This window comes from Aedes aegypti, chromosome 1, assembly GCF_002204515.2.
Source record: "Aedes aegypti strain LVP_AGWG chromosome 1, AaegL5.0 Primary Assembly, whole genome shotgun sequence".
NCBI classification, from domain to species: Eukaryota; Metazoa; Arthropoda; class Insecta; order Diptera; family Culicidae; genus Aedes; species Aedes aegypti.
Window position 1 is genome coordinate 144,896,759 of NC_035107.1, and position 23,703 is coordinate 144,920,461.

Genomic DNA, 23,703 nt, shown 5'->3' on the forward strand with positions numbered 1-23,703 from the left:
GTTTGTGCCTATCCGCCGATGCAGACAAATGGTGTTCATCGCTTCAGGTGCTTCCACCTTTCGATCTGCTTACGTTCGTCTGTCAAGATGCTCCCATCCGTATCCATGCACATTTCGGCTAGCAGCACTAAGCCATTGTGGAATGCGTTGAGCTTCTGGTAGAACTTACACGGTTCTTAATACCGGCACAGTTGATTCGTCTCCTCTGAGTGATGTTTCTCCAAAAAGAAAAGCGGGTCTGCCTTTGCCGTTCCACGTTCTGTCGGGTCCCTTGCTGTAGCTTGACCACTCGCGCTGTAAGAATCTGGCTACAATCTTCGCCGAACCACTCGTTCCGACGACTCTGTCCTACGTACCCGACGTCCCTCTTAACTGCATCGTTGATGGCTGATTTCACTGTACGCCAACAGTCCTCAAGAGACTACAATGCAGCTTCGAAAACCTCGAGAGAACTCGTAAACGCAGAAGTTAACCTGAATTCGATTTCAACTCAATACTCAAGAATTAGATGTCCATCCAAACACAACGCTTTCTTTTTTTAGATTTTCTGGAATTGTTAAAACTTCCACTCGGCTGGATAGCCGTAAACACGATAAATCATAATAAGGAAACAAAGTAGTTGTGGATTCAATCCGGTTTATTTCATCCATCATCGCATCCGTCCACCACAGTTCTATTTACCACCTTCCTCAATACGCCTTCTTTTACGTTCCTGGTAGTCTTTCAGATTGTCAAACTTCTTCTTGAACAGGAATGAAACTGAATCTACGTAAGAAATCTTATCGTTTTCCGTATTGTCGAAAAACAATTTCTCTAAAGGATTTGGAGTTAGATCGTTGAATTTACATTTTTCCTGCTCAAATTGATACCATTTTAAAGAAATCTTTTCAGTTACTTTATCTACAACTAACGACAATAAATTATTCCGCTCGTCAAAGGAAAAACTCGAAAATACTTCATTCTGGTTGGTCTTCAGAGTTTGTATAGTTTCAGAAGTTAGACTTCCAACTTCGGTCAGCTTATAGATCGCCATCTCTGTCGGTTCATAGAAAAGAACTGCCACGAGTAAGGTACCGTCCAACAATTGTTTTACAGCAAAGCGATTCCCTGGATGGCTCAGTTCTTTTCGAGCTACCTCTTTTCCAGTTTCGTAGTCCCATAATCGTAAGCTTTTATCTCCCGAAAGGGACAGTAGTCGCGATTTACCATCCTTAGCCGTCACGAATTCCAACTGCGATACAAACTCTCCATGGCCAAGACAAAACGTTTCGATAGAATGACAATCCGGATGGTTGGTCACCCGAATCTTCTCGTCGCGATCGCTTGTGATTATGAATCTGAAAACGGAACAAAATTTCAAACAGTTTGTTACTCAGCTACTCAACTCTTCGTCATTCAAGCAGGGATGCCAGGTGATTAATTTCAATGTCTTCCAGTTTAAAATGTTCTATTATTAGGGGAGCTCAACTCAGTGATCTAAGAAATAAAGTGCAAATTTTGGCATGTCAGGAAATCAAGCTATATTTAAGGTGAAACAGTTTGGAATCAACTTCTAAGATTGCACTAAAACTTCAAAGGCACAAATCTCGCGAAGATAGCATCCAACAGCAGTGCACTTTTTATTTTGGCTTTGTGCACTAGCAGAAAGCTTAAAATAAAATCAGAAACGTTTGCCTACTATTCTCCAGTTTAGTGCCTTTGAAAACGTGAGTAGGGGCACAAGTCGGCCATTGTGCCGGCCATCTTTGGATTCCAAGATGTTTCACCTTAAACGTGGTATTAGTTTTCACATTCGCCCTAATTCGGACTCTGTATTGATATGTCATTCAACCTGACATCCCAGAATCAAAGTGATAAGAAATCAAGATTTATCCTCACCTCTCATTGTCCGGAACCAGCACATCTAAGACCTGACTCATGTGTCCCAACAACCAACGGCCTGGTTTCTTGCAGTCATCGTCGTCGCAGTCGTACCGATAGCAATCGCCGCCTTTATCGCAAACGACCAGAAACTTCCCACTGGCGGCAAACTTCATACAACTGGAAGTGCGCGAAACCATCCTCCGGGATAGCAGCTTCAGCCTATCCTTATTCGTTTCATCGCCTTCGGGGTCAATCGCGAATAGGAATAAAGATTTGTCACTGGTGGCCACGGCTAGCAAAGATTTGCCCTCGTGCACTTCCAGGGCCACTATTTGTACGTTGTCCGCCGTTCCGTTACCGTTGGTGGGAGGTTTCTGCGGTTGCTGGGTGGATTCTTCATCGCTGTCACTGTCGGCGTCGAAATACTTTTTGGGGCGGCATTTCTCCAGCGGAAGATCCGGCTGGATCTCGTAGGACCAACAGGTCGTCTCGCTTAAGAACAGTAGTTTCTTGTTGAACCCAGTTACAACAAATTGCTTGAATAACTTTAAAAACGACATCGTTTTCTTTAAACACAGTGCAGCGCACGATTTCGAACAGGTGAATAATTCAAAATTATTTTTGTTTTGAAAATAATCGCGCTGCGGAGAGCACGCACGCGGTTCATATAGTATTGGGCATTTTGGGATAAATGGAAAATCTCGAGTAACTTCTGAAAAAGCCTAGCAGCGTTGTGAACCAAACGAATGCACCCACAAAACATGAACGGTAGGCGCACCTCGTTGCGTATACCCCCCCTGGTCGCGGTACCATTCAGTGAATGGAATAAACCTGAGAGAGACTCGCGAATAGGAAAAATATCAACGTCATATGCAGCCCAGATTCCCCTCTCACGAAACGTCAAATGCAGCCCACCGTTTTTATGGCTGAAAAAGTGAAAAGTATTGTGTTCAAAGTAAACTGTTATTAAAAACCTCAATCAGCGGAGCAGTTTTTTCCAAAGATGCTGATAAATCTAAGCAGAAGAGGTTATCTGCTACGTTTTCTGGCATGAAATTTCACTCAAACGGCTATTTATGATTCGATGTGATGCAAACTCAATCATTTTTTGCTGAGAGGTTCATGTAAGGATTTGAACAGCATGCGCATAATTGGTATAAACACAAAGTGGAATAAGAAAAAAACTCAGCAATCACAGAAAAAGAAGACCGTCTTCGCGAGTCTCGTCTCAGGAATAAACCAATAGGGCTCCACAGACAAACAGACGTAACACTTTAATTATTTCCATCGTACAGCAGAATAACGCCCAATTTCAATATTTGGTAGTTGGACGACTGGCCACTCGTGGCGCTCGCAACGCTTTTATTCGAGTTTGACGTTTGCTCACTACCGCCACCTAGTTCCACGGTTGGCCAAATGAAGTATTTTTAGCATTGGGCGTAAATGTTCACGTGACTATGTTTTAAATTGATATTTGTTCTAGCTGTTACGTCTGTTTGTCTGTGATTAAACGTACACTTGGCTGCAAATCGTTATATGCATACGTCACCAGTTCGTATAACCCCATAGGGATGTATCTTTATAGTTTTTCAGGGCCTCCAAGAGTATGAGTTGTTTTTAATCATATTTCTTATACAAATATCACTATCTCCCTCCAACCAATTTGGCAATAATTGAAATATGCTGCGTTAAACTGAACTGTGTGTAAAACCACCTAAAATAATCGGCCCTTTATTAAGACCACAGACAAACAGACGTCACACTCTCACCGATGTCTATCGACCACCTTTTTAACGGCTGATTCAAATATATGGTAGGTGGCCAATCCACCACCCGCAGCGCTCGCATCGTTTTTGTTCGCGTTTGACGTTTACACACTACCGCCATCTGTTGGCCCATCGGCCAAACACACCGATTTTAGCATTGGGTGTACATGTCATCGTGACTATGATTTTGATCGGGATTTGTTCTAAGTGTTACGTCTGTTTGTCTGTGTTAAGACCATTTTCGAAACCATATCCTTTTTGAACCAGCCTACGGTTATCCAACGTCAACATTGCGGTCGTGTCTTGCATAAAACCCCATCCAACTTTTTTTTTCAACCAGCGAATATCCAACCAAAAACGGCCCACTTTACCCTAACAGGCCTACACGGAGAAATCAGACTACCCAAAAAATAAGTTCTTTTTACTCAAATTTCGGTAAACTGCATTTAGTTTTTACCCACGGTTGGGTTGTTTTGCCTCTCTCGCAACAGCAATGTTGTCAAAAACAGAGAGAGACGCACCGACCCAGCGTCGAAGTTCAATGGAATAAGCCAAATTTGGGTTCTTTCGAGTTTACCTAACGTTAAGTTGTTTTAACTCATCATGAAGACTTTGAAAGCTAACGCTGGGTAGATTTTTTTTGCACTGAGTTGTTTTTTTTTTGCCGTTGTCAAATGAAAACAACCTAACGATAGGTAATTATCAGTTAACCCAAATTTGAGTTATCCCACGGAAGAGCCAAATTAAGTCAAAAGAAGTCAAAGTTGGGTTGATTAGCGGCTCCGTGTAGTCGATAAAATGCAAACTATTCGCCCAATGCTGCTAGTTGACAAACGAAGAAAAACGTCAACAGCACGGCGCACAGCTGCTCATCTGTCAGTTTACGCCAGACGGTGTGCAAAAAGTTGTGAAACGGTGATGGTGTTAAACAAAGTATTGCATAAATAGAACGTTCGTTCATAGTAATTCTTTATCGGATTCTTCGGTTCGGTTCGCGGATCTTGCTAGTCACAGGGAGGAGTTCCTCTTGTATTATTCAACGCGCGTGATAGCATACCAACTACGCCAAAATGGTCGTAGGGGCATTTCCGGCCGCCAAATTGGGCGTCCTTGCCATGAAACAAATCTCAAAACCGATCGCCGCTCTGCTAAAGGAACGAGCCAAGAATAGTCCATTCTTCCGGAAGTATGTCTGCATGCCACCGGCACAGTTCTACAACTGGATGGAAGTGAAAACCAAAATGTGGGCCATGAACCTCGGGAAACCCACCAACGTTCCGGTCCTGAACGAAGCCATGGCCATCGAACTGGGGGCCAATCTATTAGGTGAAATAGTGATCTTCACCATCGGTGCCGGTTTACTCCTGTTAGAGTATCAGAGGTTCGCAAATGGATAATTCTGTCCTTTGTATCTATAATCTAAAACTGACCCAATTATTGCAGGCAAGTCCGAAAGGAAGCTAATAAAGAGGAAATGGTCATGCAGGAGAAGCTGGAACTGCAGGCCACAATCAACGAACTAATTTTCCAGGTGCAGAGGCAGGACACACAGATCAGGGAGATGGCCAGAGTTGTGGCTGATTTAGGTAAGATTGGTTTCTTTTTAATTTCCAGGCATGATTGTTTTTCCAGGCGTGACAGTCCTTTCAGACGAAAAACTTTCAGGGTTGGCAGCAATTGGGTGTCTTGAAAATGGGAACTTTAAATTCCTCGTGATTCAGGATTTTTTCTAGTGATTTCTTCTGGAACACTTTCAGGGGCTCCTACAGGCATCCCTGTTAAAATTCTTTCGCATATTTAATAATCCAGACATTTTCCCTTCAGTCTTTCTACCGATTTCTCCAGTGACTGCTTTAGCAGATCTTTCAAAGACTTCTACATGAGTTCTTCCAAGAAAATCTTCAAAAGTTTATTATAAAGAAACTCGTAAATGGAATATAATAGGAAACTGCGAGAATTCCTCAACAAAACGAAGCTATTTTCATCAACTGTTTGTCTAAGAAATTTCTCCAAAATTCCTTCAGAGATTATTCCAGAAAATCTATTGAGAACTTTTTCCGGAATTCTCATTGGATTCCTTAAAAAAAAATCCAGGAATTTCTCCAACATTTCATTCGCTATTTTTGTTTCTAAGTAGAAAGTCTTGTTCCCGAAACTTAAAAAAATCCAGGGATTCGGGATTTTTATTTTTAAAATCCCGAGATACCGGAATTAAACTTATTTTTTTAAAAGCTAGATCAAAATGGTCGAAACTGTTGTGCGTTGATTCAAATCACGTGCAACGAAGCAACCTAGAATAAATTCAAAATAATCAAACCAATCATGTTAAATATCAGAAATAAATTTTCTCTTCAGTCTCTGTTCATTAGTCATCCAAACAAGTCGGTTTTTAATTATTACAACACCTGCAACAGGTTATGGGCCTGAGCGAGTATTTTTTCCATAAGCCGAATATTCTGGAAGCAAAATAAACGGAAGCCGATTCAGCCTGCAAAAGCTTAACAACGCCAATTATTCAAGCTGGCGCTTCAAGGTGGAACTTCTGCTGGTCCGGGAAGAGCTTTGGCATTACGCGACAGCAGGTGAGGAACCTGAAGCGGAAGCAGAAGCGGTTTGGGCCGCTGGAGATGCCAAGGCCGGAGCTACCATCGGGTTGCTGATCGAGGACAATCAACACGCATTGATCCGGTCGTCGAGAACCGCGAATGAAGCTTGGACGGCGCTTCAAAACCACCACCAGAAGGTCAGTCTAACGTCGAAGGTATCGATGTTGAAGCGAATCTGCGACAAGCGCTATTCGGAGGGAGTGGCGGAGCACATTATCGGCATGGAGGAGCTGTTGAGTAGCCTGGCGAATGCCGCACAGCAGCTGGAGGAAAATCTTATGGTCGCGATAATCCTGAGAAGCCCTCGAGAGCAGTTCGGACGACAAACTCACCTTGGAGCTTGTCAACCAGAAACTTCTGGTCGAAGCAGCAAAGAAAAACGGTTGCGGTTCGGATTCTGCGATGAAAGTTAGACAAGGTAAGAAGAAGAAGCCTTTGGCCTGCCACTACTGCAAGAAAGTGGGCCACATTCAAAAGGAATGTCTTCAGTATCTACGGGACACCGAGAGGGAAACGAAGCCAGGTAAACCAGTGAAGCCCACATCAAGACATGATTGTACCGTGTCGTTTGCGTTTCTGGCATGCGGAAGCGAAACTGAAAACGGAGTCAAGCCTTGGATCAAGCCACACCGCCGCGAGCCGAGAATTTTTCGTGAAGCTGCAAGAGAGCGATGTGAAGCACGTTACGTTGTCCGACGGGAAGAAAGCGATTGTGGAAGGAGAAGGTCCTGGCGTGATCCAGTGCTACGACGGAAAGGGTAAGCAAACCGAAATGAAGCTGTCCAAAGCGTTATACACACCTACATTGGCGAACCTTTTGTCCGTTCCGTCGTTGGCGCAGAAAAACGCAACTGTTATTTTACGGGTTATGGCAACCATGGCAACGCTCAAGCAAGGTTTGTACCTGAGACGAGACTCGCGAAGACGGTCTTCTTTTTCTGTGATTGCTGAGTTTTTTTCTTATTCCACTTTGTGTTTATACCAATTATGCGCATGCTGTTCAAATCCTCACATGAACCTCTCAGCAAAAAATGATTGAGTTTGCATCACATCGAATCATAAATAGCCGTTTGAGTGAAATTTCATGCCAGAAAACGTAGCAGATAACCTCTTCTGCTTAGATTTATCAGCATCTTTGGAAAAAACTGCTCCGCCGACTGAGGTTTTTAATAACAGTTTACTTTGAACACAATACTTTTCACTTTTTCAGCCATAAAAACGGTGGGCTGCATTTGACGTTTCGTGAGAGGGGAATCTGGGCTGCATATGACGTTGATATTTTTCCTCTTCGCGAGTCTCTCTCAGGTTTGTACTACTTGAAGCAACCAAGCGAAGTCATTCTCCTGGCGGACGGGAATTATCCGAAGGGCTGCATGCACGAATGGCATAGGAAGTTTGGGCATCGTGACCCCAATACCATCGTTCAAATGGAGAAGAAGCACCTGGTTGACGGTTTGCGTATTCGCAAATGTGAAGCAAACAAAATCTGCGAGTGCTGCTGTAATGGTCAAAGCACCCGTACGCCTTTCTCCAAGGAATCAAAATCTCGTTCGAAGGCGCCCCTGGATCTCGTGTACACAGATGTGTGTGGTCCGGTGGAAGTACCGTTGGTAAGTGGAAAACGATATTTCATGACCATTATCGACGATTTTTCGAAGTTCTGCGTGCTGTACTTGCTGAAGGAGAAATCAGAAGTGGCCGACAAGATCATTGAATTCGTGGAGGCGGCCAAGACCCAATTTGGCCGTGAACCGAAGGTGATACGCTCCGATCAAGGAGGAGAGTACAGCAGCGAGCGACTCTATTCGTTCTATCGACGAAAAGGCATCAAGGTACAATACACGGCGGTATACAGTCCGCAACAAAACGGTGTTGTTTTTTTTTTTTTCCTTCTAAGCAATGGGGGATAATCTGCTCAACAGACTCCGGACCGAGGTCCGGGAGTGTGGGGTTGGGGACCATTTACTACGTACAAGCAGTAAACAGGACTACACCCCCGACCCACTAAACCATTTCCATTGCCGCCAAACCCTTCGTCTCTCCGGGACCACCAAGAAGGCATTGCTTCGGAGAGGGGCTATTGCACATCGCATCCTCCAGGTTAGCTGCGTAGCCATGCAGCAACGAGCATCGATGACACGCTTATGGGGGTCCACCAAGGTAGCATGCTGGCGCATTGCCAGCTTCCCGGGTGGTCCTCACCTCCCGTTGTCCGCTGAAGGCGGGCAGGGTCGACCACTAAGCCCGCGCCCAGCTGCACCGCAGGTATCAAGAACTGATACTGCGGGCTTCGCAATTTGACCTACTGAAGGCTCAGGCCCTATCAGCTAGCATCAGCTGGGATTGCTGACGAAGGGGCCTCCACCTGCCCCGAACAACCAGAGGCTCGTATCCACCCAGTAGGCCGGCGCCACGACAGCAGCGCTACCAGGATGTTCTCCCGCGGCCACTTAATCGCTGTAAGGGTCGATCTCGACCGTAGGGCACCGGTATGACCTACGTAGCCGACTGCGAACCCTTGGACCACCTGTTGATTAGCGTCTGCACTAGTCACTCCTCGAGTCCACACGCCACCTCCTTTGGAGTTCCGAGACGATGTGGGTGATAGCCGATGAAACGGCATTCCAGCCAAACTCGTCTGCACACATCCTCTGGACCAAATTGTCCGGAGTCGTGTCCCGACCGCATGTGGCAAACATGCGGTCACGCATTGTGCGGAAACGCGGGCACACGAACAAAACGTGTTCCGCCGTTTCCTCTAAACCTGCACAAACTGGACATTCGGGAGAACCCGCATGACCGAAACGGTGTAGATATTGTCTAAAGCATCCATGACCCGAAAGGACCTGTGTTAGGTGGAATGTTAGTTCCCCATGGCGCCTATTGACCCAGATATCTAACCTCGGAATCAACCTGTGAGTCCACACTCCCTTGGTGGAACTGTCCCACGCACGCTGCCATTTGACCATGGAGGTCGTTCTGGCAGTCCTGCGTATGCCTCTTGTGCCGCGCCTTTCGAAACACTCTATGTCTTCCATGATAAGGATACCAATAGGCATCATACCGGTGATGACACAAAGTGCAGCGTGTGACACGGTACGGTACGCGCTCGCAACCCTCAGGCACATTAGCCTATAAGTACTCTCTAGCTTGCTACGGTAGCTATCGGTACTCAAAGCCGTGCCCCAAGCCGGGCCACCATACCTCAGTATGGACGAGGCGACACTGGCCAGAAGCTTACGCTTGCTGGCGTACACCGCAGAGCTATTGGACATCATCCGGGACAGTGCCACAATAGCTGTGGAGGTTCTCTTGCAGGCATAATCGACATGGCTACCGAAGGTAAGCTTGTCGTCGATCATCACCCCCAAGTGTTTGACGGAGCGCTTCGAAGTGATTGTGCAGTCGCCTACACTGATCACCGCTTGCTGCACCGACTTTCGGTTGTTGACAACAGCTGCCTCCGTTTTGTGGTGAGCCAATTCCAGTTTCCTGGAGCTCATCCACTCCTCCACAATTGCGATCGAGTGGGCTGCAGTCAATTCCACTTCTTCGATCGATTCACCGTAGACCTCCAGCGTAATATCGTCGGCAAAGCCAACGATGACCACACCCGCCGGGAATTTTAATCTCAACACCTCGTCGTACATGACATTCCATAACACCGGACCCAGGATGGAACCTTGCGGGACTCCTGAGGTTATGTGAAAGCACTTCCGACCCACCTCTGTGTCATAGACTAATACCCGATTCTGGAAGTAACTTCCGAGAATCTTAAACAGGTACTCGGGTATCCCCAGACGCAGGAGCGCATCAGCAATAGCCGCCCAACTGGCACTATTAAATGCATTCCTTACATCCAGAGTCACTACTGCGCAGTAGCGAATACCCCTCCTCTTACGCTGGAGTGCTATCTCAGCGGTTTTCTTAACCGTCAGAATAGCGTCTACAGTGGACCTCCCTTTCCGGAAGCCGAACTGGTTGCCTGAGAGACCATTTACACCCTCGGTGTACCTCGACAGTCTGTTGAGGATGATCTTCTCGAGCACTTTCCCCACCGTGTCAATCAAGCATATTGGTCTATACGCCGACGGGTCACCGGGTGGTTTCCCCGCCTTTGGCAATAGTACCAGGCTCTGCCTCTTCCACGCATCTGGAAATACTCCCTCGTCCAGGCATATCTGCATAGCAGATCTGAACATACCGGGAGCCTCCAAGATTGCGACTTTGAGGGCCAGGTTTGGAACTCCGTCCGGACCTGGTGCCTTCCCCATGCTTAGGGATTTTGCAATCCCTACAAGTTCCTCATCAGTTACTCTATCCTCATCACCAGCCCCAATCCCCGGCTGTCCTACAAAAGGAGGCCATGGGCTAGGGTTGTGGCGCGGGAAGAGCCCCTCGATGATCCCCTCCAGCATCTGTGGAGACTGCTCCGTAGGAGCAATTGCACCTCTTGTCTTCGCCATTACGATCCTGTAGGCATCACCCCACGGGTTCGCGTTGGCACTCTGACAGAGTCCCTCGAAGGAGGCCTTTTTGCTTGCCCTTATCTCGGACTTCAGCGCGACTTTGGCAGCGGTGAACACCGCCCGTCGTTCTTCACGCTCCTGCTCGGTACGTGCTCGCTGCATCCGTCTCCTGGCCCGTAGGCAGGCACGGCGCAGGTTCGCAATAGCTTGAGTCCACCAGTACGTCGGTGGTCTCCCATTCCTAGGGTGGACTTTTCTAGGCATGGTCGCATCGCATGCACGCGTAAGCACCGCTACCAGTTCGTCCCCGCTTAGGCCGAGTAGGTTACGCTCACGGCGGAGCGCCTCCCTAAGTACTTCATCATTGAAGTACGATGTCTTCCACCTACGAGGGCTTGGCCTTGACCTAGCCGCTTCCTCAACCCGCTGCCTGCTGTTGTTGTAGTCGATACTGTAGCGAACCGCCAGGTGGTCGCTGTGAGTGTAGGCATCGTCTACCCTCCAGTTCGAACTACTCGTTAGGCCAGGACTACAAAAAGTAACGTCGATAATCGACTCCGCTCCGTTACGGCTGAAGGTACTTTTGGCACCAACATTAGCCAGATCGACATCTAGCACGGCCAGTGCCTCTAGCAGGATTTGACCTCGCTGATTCGTGTTACGGCTTCCCCATTCCACGGCCCAGGCATTGAAGTCACCCGCTATTACAACTGGCCTTCGCCCTGTCAGCGCGGTCGTCATGCAGTCCAGCATCTGCGTGAACCGCTCGGTCGACCAACTCGGAGGCGCATAGCAGCTACAGAAGAGGACCCCGTTTACTTTGGCGATCACGAAGCCCTCGTAGGTAGTAGACACCAACTGCTGGACAGGGTATTTACCCGTTGTCCATATCGCCGCCATTTTTCCGGATCCATCCACGACCCAGTTGCCGTTGCCGGCGGGTACTCGGTATGGGTCCGATATGATGGCGATGTCCGTCCCCCACTCAGCAACTGACTGGTACAGCAGTTGCTGAGCTGCGTCACAGTGGTTCAGGTTCAGCTGCGTTACCTGCACTGTGATTTTTCGTTGATGGCTCGTTTGAAGGTCGGGCACCTTGAGCCTCCCGTTGGGTGATTGTTGTTCACGGACTTGCCGGAACAAATCAAGCACTTGGGAGGGTTCTTGCAGCCTAGTGCCTTATGACCTTCCTCACCACAACGCCTGCACAACTTAGTCCTATCAGGGCCTTTACAGCCCCAGGACTTGTGTCCAGGTTCCCTGCACCTAAAGCAGATCACTGGTTGCTCATGTATGTTCAGTGAACATACTGACCAACCAACCTTGATCTTATCTCGTCAAGGTTCATCACCTTCAGAGTCACTGACTGCGTCAGAGCCCTCACTTCAACACCAGCGCCAAGGACCTCTTCCGCCAAACTTTTGTAGGCGACGCCCTTGCGCTCCTTGTCGCGCTTAAGCTCGAGGATCATTTCACCTGTACGAGTGCGTCTGACACTGCGTACGTCGGCTCCTAGATCCGCAAGCTTCGCGTCACTGCGCATCGCCTTCAGGACTTCCGAGTACTTGGACTCTTCCGTCTTGATGATGATCGCATCACCCTTTTCGCGCTTGGCACCTACCCTCCTACCTTTCTTAGGTCTGGTATCCCTGCGCTCCTGTTTCTCCTGTTTCTTCTTCTTCTTCTTCTTCCTCACTACGGTTGTCCAGGGGGCGTCCCCCCCCTGCTCCGCCCTGACCTGTGGTGATGGAGGACCTCTCAAAGGTCGCAACCCCCTGTTCCCATCACTCCGTGAGGGGCCAGCCTTTTCGGGCCCACCCTTCTCGGCTTTCCGGGACGCCTGGCTGGGGTCCGATTTTCCGGCACTTCTGCCGGTTTTCGGGGTCAGTATCCGCCTGGCCTTACGAGCGCCGCCGGGTAGCTCCTCCCCTGACGGCTGCCTCGCGCGCTTCTGCGATTGCTTGCTGTAAGCATTCGCTTCCACGCTTTTGGGGCTGCCCGCGAAAACGAAGGGTTCCGTCTGGGTAGACTTCGGCACCTTCAGTTCCACGGGTTCTGCCGCAGCCACAGTCACCATGGGTTCAGCATGGTTCTGCTTGGCCGCCAACATTGACTTACGAAGTCTAAGCAAGGCCTGCTTGAGGTCCTTGCTGATGTTAGACTTCGAGGACGCAAAGTCAATTATGGAGTCGAGCTGCTGTGCAGCCACTTCCATCGCAGAGAGCCCATCTCTACTTTTATTGATGGCCCTCATCAACCACGCTCCATCCATAACTTCACCCGATGCGTTAGCCGGGGATGAAATATGGGTTCCAGCACTGGCACTACGTGCACTGCTGCCTCCTCCTGCTTCTACTCTCCTCAACGGAGATCTAGCTAGCCCACTTCTTGCGAAGGGGTTCGCTTCCCTACTACTGCTACTACCTGCACTACTACTATTGTTTTGATTAGATATTGTACTCATTTTTGAATCCCACGAGTAGCACGGGAAAAGAGGTCCACCACGCCAGAGCCCTGCATTAACGCGGTAAGGGACAAAATACTGTGAGGGGTGCCCAGGTGCCCCACAGGCTCCGTTAATGGCCGAACATCTTTTTCACCCCTTCGACCATTCATTCCTCAGCACGGTTTTTCGCATCACACCTTGAATTGGGGTTACCCCGTTTGGTGGACTCTTACCACCGGAACGGGTTGTCCGTAGTTCTATTCTGGACGCCGGAACTACACGGCCCACAAAAAAAACAAAACGGTGTTGTAGAACGACGAAACCGCTACCTCATCGAGATGAGTAGGTACCTCCTATTCGACGCCGAGCTGGAACAGTGCTACTGGGCGGGAGCGTTGAACACGGCGGTTTATCTACAAAACATTTCGCTATCAAGACCGGTTGCAGTCACGCCGTACGAGTTGTGGCACAATCGGAAACCGGATGTTAGTAACTTGCAAGTGTTCGGTTCCCGTGCACATACCGAAGCAAAAGAGGAAGAAGCTCAATCAACGACTAGAAGATCATCTTCGTAGGGTATTCGCAAGAACACAAGGCGTACAGGTTCCTGCATAAAGCAACGCGGAAGGTCTACATCAGTCGAGATGCGAGGTTTGGCGGGGGTGAAAGACAACCGAAAACATTCAGGAGGAGAATACCGTCGAGTACCAATCGTTGAGTGTCGTAGAGAGCGCACCGTCGAACGAGATTATCGATGACGACCGAAATGAAGACGACGACGGCTAAGGGTATAATACGGCTGCTGGTGAGTCGAATGAAAAATTCACTGATAGCGATGACGAGATCAGTGTGAAAATTGAATCTCCAATTGAACCTAAACGATCCATGAGAACAACGAAAGGAGTCCTACCATAGCGGTACCGGCAAGTAACTGGTTTGACCAGCGATTCCACGAGCGACCCCGGAGCTACACCGAAGCAATCCAGTGTCCGGAAAAGGAAGAATGGCAGAAAGCGATGAAGGAAGAAATCCTGTCATTGCAGGAACACCGAACGTGGGAGTTGGTACCCCTGCCGGAAAGAAGACCGTTGGTTTCAAGTGGACGTACAAGAAAAAGCAGGACGAAAGCGGCAATACAGTACGATACAAGGCCAGATTGGTCGCACAAGGTTTCACCCAACAATATGGTACAGACTACGACGAGGTGTTTGCCCCTGTTGCACGGCAAACCACCCTACGTATGCTTCTGACCATCGTCAGCCGAGACGACATGGTAGTGCAAAACTTGGACATCAAGACTGCCTACCTATATGCCGATCTGAAGGAAGAAGTCTACATGCGACCGCCTCCAGGTGTGAAGACGGATGACCAGGTTTGCCGGTTGAAACGCAGCATCTACGGGCTGAAGCAGTCAGCACGTGTCTGGAACCGGAAGATAGACGACATCTTCACGTCCGATCCCAGCCTGTACGTGAGAGAAGAAAATGGTAAGCGAAGTTACATTTTAGTTTATGTTGACGACATGGTCGTGTGCTGCCACTCGAAACGTGAGTTCGAAGCAATATCGAAAGCGCTGGCGAAGCAATTCAAGTTTTCCAGCCTGGGAGCAATTTGAACGTTTCTTGGAATCCGCATCGGCCACTACACCCTGAATCAAGCCGGGTCGACAAGATCGTGGAGCGGTTTGGACACGAAAACGCGAAACCATCCAAAACTCCACTTGACCCCGCTTGCGTAAAGCAGAAGGAGGAGAAAGAACTGTCCACCAATGAATCGTACCGCAGCTTGGTGGGAAGTCTGCTGTACGTTGCGGTCAACACGCGACCGGGCATCTGCCTTAAGATTTCGTTACTCGGCAGAAAGGTATCGAAGCCAACCATGACTGGACCGAAGCGAAGCGGGTACTGAGGAATCGACGAAGCAGTTCTGGGAACCAAAAATGATGACTTGGAATGTTTCGTCGATGCTGATTGGGCCGGAGACGAAGGAGACCGAAAATCCAACTCCGGGTTACTGATCAAGTTTGGCGGTGGTCTGGTAAGTTGGGGCACTCGCAAGCAAACCTGCGTTGCGCTTTCTTCTACAGAAGCTGAGTTCGTGGCCCTGGCAGAGGGATGCCAGGAACTGCTGTGGATGCGGAAGCTTTTGGAAGAACTCGACGAGCAACCAGGTTCTCCAATCGTTGTGTGGGAGGACAACCAATCCTGTAACACGGTATGTTCCGTAGAGCAATTTCAAAACAAAAAAAATTGGTATGTCTGAAATTTTGACACAAGAAAGCCATGATTGTCCCCTCTCATTCGCAACCAAAATCAAAATAATCGGTCGGGAGGTCTAGAACAATATATTTTTTTTTCATTTTTTTTTATTGGGTTTGGGATATAACTTAACCTTAGTAAGGACCTTGGGTCGTTTTCGACCCAATTCAAATCATTGATTAAAATAACCTAGCAATTTGAGGTTTTCTGACAATTAGGTATTTTTTTGTGGGAACATTTATTTTTGCGGAAACATAAGTTTTGAAAATAAAAGTTACAAATTGTGACTTAGGGTCGTTTTCGAAAAAATCAGTCTGTTGACCAAATTTAGTTCTGTTGGACTTAAATGAAAGGTACACATGTCGATTTTTGGAAACCCTTCGGGAGAACCGGAATTGCGTCACTGTGGCCACCGGGAACCTGCTACATCTGAAAGAGTATCTTTGGAGACCCTTACTTTGACAATTTGTAGTTTCGTAACTAAATCAGTAATCTAAACCGTTTCCATATTGTTGAATAGGTATTTACGTGGGCTGTAAATAGATATTCTCAAATCACTTAGTTATTCATACCCGGTTCCGGAAAACCGGAACATCCGAAAAGTTGGTTTCCATCGCAGTCTCGTATATGTAATTCACATCGGTATTATTCGGTTGATGGATATTTTAGCATAAAATTTCTCTGTAATAAGGAACCAATTACCGGTGCACATCCCTTGAAAAAACTCGGTCCAGTATGGTCCATGCGGATCCGGATCCTGGAGTCCTGGAAGCTGGCCAATCTGGGCAATTCGATGAAATTACTCGGATTCATGCCAAAAAAAAACAAATGAATTGTGTCTAACTCATAACGATTTATTATGTTTGAATGTATTTTGACAAAATAATGAATTGATGTTTATTCTGGTCCTTTTGGAGCACCGAAATGACCACCTGAAAACCCGTAATATGGAACCACTAATTCAATTATAGCGCCAGTTCGAACGTATTTTGATGGAAGATTAGCAACAAAAGTCTTTCAAGTTGGCGCTTTCATAAGTTTTGAACACAACATAGCTATACGAAACATACACACTTAAATAATTTTACGGATTCGTGTAAAATCTCAATAGCTGAACAGTTCGGTAAAATAAATTAACGGTATACGGTGAATTTTGACAGTAAAAGTTTCGACGGAATTGGGTCCTAAAATGTTTAATGAATTCTTGTTTTTATTTAATAATACGAAAGAGCATGTTTTTGCAACTACTTTAGCCATTTTTCTAGCTCAAATAACGGTCATAACATTTTTAAACTTCAATTTTAAAAATGGTTCCAAATATGAACCATGACACTTGTGATCATGTTTGACATTCACTGTTTCGACAAAAATGCCACAGGGCTGGGTTTGTTCCTATCTGAAATTTCGGAAGGGACACGGAAAACAAAATATACCCAATATTTGAGTTTAAACCAAGGGGTGAGACAAAATCTCAAAAATCATAGAAAAATGTTTTTTGGACTTAAACAAATGAAAATCATATAAAAATTGAGTAAACATGTGTTTTTGCCCTAAACTTAAGCGTTCGATACTAAAATTGGGACAGGGCTTTAAGACCCTATTACTGTGTTTTATTTCACCGAACTGTTCAGCTGTTCAGATTACGGTGAAATTCACCGATTTCCGGTAAAATGAGCTTAGTGTGTAGTATCTGAGATCTGCTTGATGTAAATAGCAAACAAGTCTGTATGCACTAAAGTTCACCATTTTTGGCTCCTTTTCGGCGTAATCGGAGACTTTTATGATTCACCTGATATTTTTGATTAAGCTTCGTATGATTTCATTATTAATTTAACAAAATCGTAAAGTTACTGAGTAACATTGGCAAAGCTGATTGAATTTATTTGTTTTATGAATTACTATAGAATTCCGTACAACTCTTATTAAACTATGTAAAACTAAACATTACAGTACTTATTAAGATCTCTAAGCAAAATGTTACGATCACACGATCAATCTTTCACAGGTAGATTTGTTATGAATGAAACCTATCGATGTTTGTATGAATTCATTAACTCTTTTTCTACCATCAATTTAAAAAGGAAGTGTGTTTTCGTCAGCATTATTAATAATATTCTTATCTTTATTCAATATATTTTTAGCCCTAGACTGGCTGCTAATCTGAGAATATTTGTCAGCAATTCTGTTTGTTTTACCATTGCAAACAAAAGCAATGTACTGTCAATTCTTACAACAAACACATGGACAATAGTGTCAACATTACACAGCTATTGCAATTGGGTTGGCATATTGGATTTATGAAATGTTATATTGCGTCTGTCATTGGCACAAATGTGAACTTGTCAATAATCTAGAATCTATGACCTAAGGTCGATAGGGATTTAATTTCCCATAATGCAAATCATTTTCAACCTTTTGTCCTTTTGACCTTTTGCATTTTCGACCATTTGTCTTGTCTTCTTTTTGTCTTTCGATTTGTTGTCATTTCGACCTTCTGTCTTTCGATCGATTGTTCATAAACCAAGTCAGAAAGATGAATATTGCTCTTGAGTTACAAACCAAAATTTAAAAGAAGTTGTTTGACATACTTAGTTGTAAAAGCAATGCAAATTTCAACAATGGATGAAAGCAAAGGAGAGGTAACTCAAAAATTTAAATTTCGGCCTCGGCCTGTAAATTTTTAGGTCTAGAGTTGTCTAGAATATAGTCTACATGATATTGACGCTAGATTTTTGCAACATTTTCATCTAAATCCGTTTCAACAGTTCACGTCACCAAAATTAATTAATTTATGGTGCATTTAAAATGATATTACAAACAACAAAATAAAAAAAAAAGTTGCTCTAGACCCCCCGATGGATTATTTTCATTTTAGCAGCAAATGAAAGAGGAAAGTCTTGTCTTTCGTTGGTCCAAATTTAAGACATGCCGAATTTTTGTTATAAAGTTACATGAAAAAGACACTGTGCTGTATCAAGATGGTCGAATCCGATCGTTTGCAGAAAAGGTCCAAGCATATCGTCACCAAACATGCCGTCACCCGGGATCTCCAGCAACAAGGCATCATCGGCCTACGTTATCTACCGACCGACAAAATGGAAGTCGATCTGATGACGAAGCCGTTGGAACGTGTGAAGTTAGAGCGACATCGGGATGTAATCGGAGTCCGAGGCAATCTGGACGCCGATGAACGTGCAATGAAGCAACCTAGAATAAATTCAAAATAATCAAAGCAATCATGTTAAATATCAGAAATAAATTTTCTCTTCAGTCTCTGTTTATTAGTCATCCAGTCGGTATTAGTCGGTTTTTAATTATTACAACACCTGCAACAGAAACTTCACCAAATTGTAAAGTGTGGATGCATTGATGAAAGTACTGATTCAAATATGTACTAAAGCTTTGGAAAATATTCTCAATATTGTGTTAGCGTAGTTACGGTATACTTCGTAGATTGGATACTAGCTATATTCATGTTTTTTCTCATCTAGACTGCTTTCAGGAACAAGGATTGGGAGTTAACTTGATCTAATTTGAAACAAGAATACCAAAAACAATAAATGTCGCTATTTTCGGCCACGCCCATCCTTACCATAACTTGGGATTGGGGAAGGAAATGTTGATGTAGCTCTTACTTAACGAGATGCCTCCGACTCAGTAATACCCTCATAAGTGCTACGGAATTGGGGGTTGGGAAAGGTAGTAGGTCGCTAGGATTCGCTTGAAAATCTGGCGATGGACACAGATCATTTTATATATACCGTGAGGGCCCCTAACTCTGCGCAGCTCCTAACTCTGCGCACTTTTACCAAAATCCACCAAAATCTGATAAAATACTTAAATTTTTGTTAACATTTTTTTTCATATATTGCTACAATAGTAATAAAAAAGTACGCGAAGAACTTTCTTGACAAATTTACGTTTATTACTTTAATAAAAAATAAAATAGCTTTAAAAATATTGAAAAACGTCCAAATTAACTGCCCGTTAGCAAAAATGCTAAGGGAGTACCTCATCACTTAAGTCATTTGAAGCAAATTAAAGATAATATATTTCAGATTTTTAGTACGTAGGCACTAGTTTATTTATCGAGCAATCATCACTGGTAAAGTGCAACTTGTTTTTTATTCATTTTCTTATTCTTCTTAAGTGCGCATAGTAAGGAACCATTTTTCAACTATGTTCCTTACTATGCGCAGCAGTTATAAAACGTTATTTTCAACAAACAATCAACCCTCCAGATGTCGATATTGAAGGGAACCATCGACTTGTCGACACCATCGTGATATTGAATAGAAATGCTTTGGAAAATGGTTTGAGAGGACCATCATAGTAAGGGAAGATTGAAAAATGACGTCCATCATATTTTAAAGATTTCTACATTCCATCCCCTCAATCCCTGTTGCGATTTTTTTACAGTACCTAATGCATGCATTGTCACATTTTCATAGACTCTTCCTCCCCTCAATGATGGACGTAATTTTTGAATGCTCCCTAACCATGCAATAAAAGTTTTAATTATTTAATAATTTAGATTTTTTGTATAGTTCCATGAGTCAATATCGAGTAATGGAACATCGAGGTTTAATCGTATTTGCTATATAGTAACGCCCATAAAGTACTGTTATTGATCTGCAATAGGAATCGTTCATTAATCGGACCCGAACCGAACCAAAGAAAATTTGGTTTTTATATTTTCTAGTGAGAATACATAAACAGTCCAAGCTAATTTTCCTTTACACGCCAAGGGTGAACGCAAAAAGACGTAGTTTGTACCCTTTTTGTATGTTGGTTTAGATTTTAGAAAACTAAGTTAATTACATGTTTTGGGAATCATATACACCCCCATTCTTGTTTACGTTCGAATGCGCTTTTGATCGAAAATATCGCATTCTCGTTTACGCTAGCAAAATCAAATGGGCCATGGATTCGATCGAAAGTTGGATCCGCCGTAAACAAGAATAAGGTTGATAATGATTTTGATTATTTTGAGAGTTGCACTTAAAGGCATTCATTAACAGAAATTATCATGGATTGAATTATAGATAAAATTCACTTAAATTAGTAAACTTCTATGTTAGAGACATTCCACGCTCCACTAGGGACGTAATGCCGGATAAATTAAGAAAATGAAGATTAATTCAGAGTTCAACTGCTAGTAATGCTTTTAGTAAAATACTTTAACTGTTATAAAGAATTTATCGAGTGCGCAGAGTTAGGAACCTAAATGCGCAGAATAAGGAGCATTGCAAAAATGAGTGCGCAGAGTTAGGAACACGGACACTCCTAAGAAAAATTAAAAATTTGCAATAAAAATCATTACTTAGTGAAGCTTTTATATTTTTTCCTTATACATAAGATCAATAAGTATTTGCTCCCAAAATTTCAGACTATTGTGTTTTGTTCTCAATTAATTACAGCTGTTTGAAATTTGAAAAGCCTTAACTGCGCAGAGTATGGGGCCTTCACGGTAATTGTTTTTAATTCAAACTTTTGAATGCCGGCAATAAAAATCCTTTATGCATGGCCAAACGAAACCGAACACGATTCCGTCTCCCGCTCCCCGTAAAGGCGCGGCCAGGGTAGACGAGAATTGCGAAGCGAAGCAAAAATTGCACGGGAAGGAATAACAATTATTAATAATGAAATGTAAAACTTTAAAGGATTTTCGCGTCGCTTCGCGTGACGCGTCTACCCTGGCCGACACCTAAGAGTATGCAACAGAATCGAATGACAAAACACTACTCCAAGCCTGGACCTCTTGATTCCGTGATCACAGTGACCAAGTCAATTTGATTTCATATTGTGTATGTTCTGATCGCGGTATGAGTTTCTAGGGATACTTCAGCACTCGCCTATTAAATACATACAGTACTGGACAGAATAAAGTACGAATTGACCATTTTTCATACAAAATGGACAAGTAAGGAGGTTTTTTTTGGCTTTTAGTGGTCTGATTGACCTGAAATAACCGTAACTCCGTAAGAAATAACACGAACTTAACTCAGCTTAAAAATCACAACACTTAAAACACAATCTTTTGAGTTCAATGTTCCATTTAATTTTGAATTAACAACTTAGCAACTTTTAAGTTATTTTCAGAGCGAGCTATATATTACACTTTTTGAATCGCCCTTTTTAACATACATAAATTCTACTTTGCAGAATCTAAATCATCGTGGAAGCCCAAAATTCTGACCGATCTGACCAGCAAGCGAAACAGTGCCGAACAACCGCTGTATATTCCGGATAATCCCACGGGTAGTTCATCCGCGAGCAGCGGTAATTCCGGAGTAGTAACAAAAGCATTGAATGTGATTGAAAATGAAGTCTTTTATAGAGAAAGTCAACCGAGCGACGAAGAAGACGATTCCGGACGACGATCGGGCGTCGTCACGAAAGCCTTAGTCTATCTGGTGGGTGAAACTACCAGCCAAAGAAGTAGATAAATCCATAGTCTTTCGTTTGTGTTGTCCGTATTGCTCTTAGGTTGTTGTTTTGTAAATAGGCATCGTGCGGTGTGCATAGCTATTGTAATGACTTTGAAAGGAATTGTTTGAATAAAAAGACATGCCACAGTTACTGCTTAGCACAAACTTGCTGCACATTAATTATATGTGAAATAATTCCTTACAAAACTTTCTGAAATAATGTTATAAAAAATCGGGCTCTTCTGGCGCGGTTATCCAGCGCCACGAGTTTCAGAACTAACAGAACGCTGCGCTTCAATATCCAACGCTGGTTGACTAGCTGCACAGTACCACCAGCAGCTAGACGAGCAGTTGGGAAGAATCAACGTTTTTTTGAGATGTCGACAGCTTGTGGGACCCTATCCACGAAGCTGTGACAACACGCGGAAAGTGATTAGCCCTGGACAACGACGAAGACGAAATCGACTGATTCGATGTGAGAGTGCCAGAGAGTGACAGACATCGAGAATGTCGCCAGAAGTCGTACCCGACTGTCGTGACCAGAGCAACATTCTTTCTCCTTTTGACGGCCGCAGTGAGGAAATCTCTCAAACCCTCACTGCTCGTCAGTTGCTCTGTTGCTGTTTCTCTTAACGCACCGACGAACAGAGGGCGGTGCCACCCAATGTGCTTTATACCACATTGGGTGCCTCCCGCTTACTCATCGTCGGAGTGGAGCTATCTCCACTGTTGATCTCTGCTGCTATTGTCGCTCCTCCGTCCAAAGTGTGTTTGTGAAGTGGCAGAATGCTGCCACAATCTCGCTGTTGTTGCTGCTCCTCCGTCCAAGCGATGTGTCGCTTACTGCATCCGTCAATAAACTGCAACTGACTACACGATGCGGTGCTCTTTTATACTCTCGCTTTCCGTTTATTTTCGACAACCGTCCGTCGATTGGCTCAGTCGATCAACCAATGAGCGGTCGCATGACGTGGAAGCTTGTAGCATATAAAAGCTTGAGCTTCTTTTTTTCCATTCATTACGACTCAATTTCTAATACTACACCGACATAGCAGAGAGCGGTGCAGGGCAGCGAGTGCCGAAGAAAAGCGAATCCACCGCAGAAAGAAAAGGCAGTACAAATAAAGTGTGGTAGCTGAATCTCTAAATAGCATGAATTGGAACGCTATGCGAAGATTTTATGCAACGGTCAATGGCGCGCGGCACAATTACCAGTGAACGCCATGTGCAATGATCGAGAAGGGGAAGTGCTGACCGATAACATGGCGGTGGCTGCCAGGTGCAAGGAGCACTTTCAGCAATTGTTGAATGGTGAAAATGCAAATATAGCAAGGAACATGATGAACATTGATTGTAACGATCAAACTGTGAACCCGCCGATCATAGAAGAAAAATCTTTAACAAAAAAAGGCTGTCAGCGAGCTGAAAAACTGTAAGGCTGTAAGGACAAAATCCCGGTCAAGCTTCTCAAGCTTTACAGGTTGATGCACCGAGTACTTCTGAAGGTATGGTAGGACAAATAATTGCCGGCTAGTTAAATGGCCTCATACGCCCAATCTACAAGAAAGGGCACAGTCTGGAGTGTGCCAATTACAGAATAATTACCCTGCTGAATTCGGCGTACAAAATTCTGTCATGCATCTTGTTTAACAGAGTGAAACCGCTCGAGGAGTCCCTCGTCGGCGCACACCAAGCAGGGTTTCGTGAGGGCCGCTGAACAACGGGCCAGATGTTTGGCTTGCGAATGATCCTAGATAAATTCCGGGAGTATAATTTGCAGACTCACCCTTCTGTTTAGGCTGATACAAATATTAAATTTCTTTTATGTCCGAGACCACTTGGAAGGTACGAGGGGGGGGATAAA

The 23,703-nt window shown here is 44.8% G+C and overlaps 2 protein-coding genes across 3 annotated transcripts; one reads left to right on the forward strand and one right to left on the reverse strand.

Annotated features, from left to right (window-relative positions):
* Positions 1–619: 619 nt before the first annotated feature.
* On the reverse strand, positions 620–2,513 carry LOC5565039 (tRNA (guanine-N(7)-)-methyltransferase non-catalytic subunit wuho). The gene is made up of 2 exons (XM_001649348.2): positions 1,879–2,513; positions 620–1,337 (listed from the first exon to the last, which is right to left on the reverse strand). Exons 1-2 carry the CDS (start codon positions 2,421–2,423, stop codon positions 674–676), a joined length of 1,209 nt encoding a protein of 402 aa, XP_001649398.2. The 5' UTR covers positions 2,424–2,513; the 3' UTR covers positions 620–673.
* A 1,969-nt stretch (positions 2,514–4,482) lies between these two features.
* Positions 4,483–22,004, forward strand: LOC5565063 (putative OPA3-like protein CG13603). Of its 2 annotated transcripts, XM_001649347.2 has the most exons (4): positions 4,484–5,010; positions 5,073–5,215; positions 21,574–21,690; positions 21,749–22,004. In XM_001649347.2, exons 1-4 carry the CDS (start codon positions 4,700–4,702, stop codon positions 21,814–21,816), a joined length of 639 nt encoding a protein of 212 aa, XP_001649397.1. In that variant the 5' UTR covers positions 4,484–4,699; the 3' UTR covers positions 21,817–22,004. The 2 variants fall into 2 exon arrangements, with proteins under 2 accessions (XP_001649395.2, XP_001649397.1); XM_001649345.2 differs by having other exon boundaries at positions 4,483–5,010; positions 21,574–22,004.
* Positions 22,005–23,703: the final 1,699 nt, after the last annotated feature.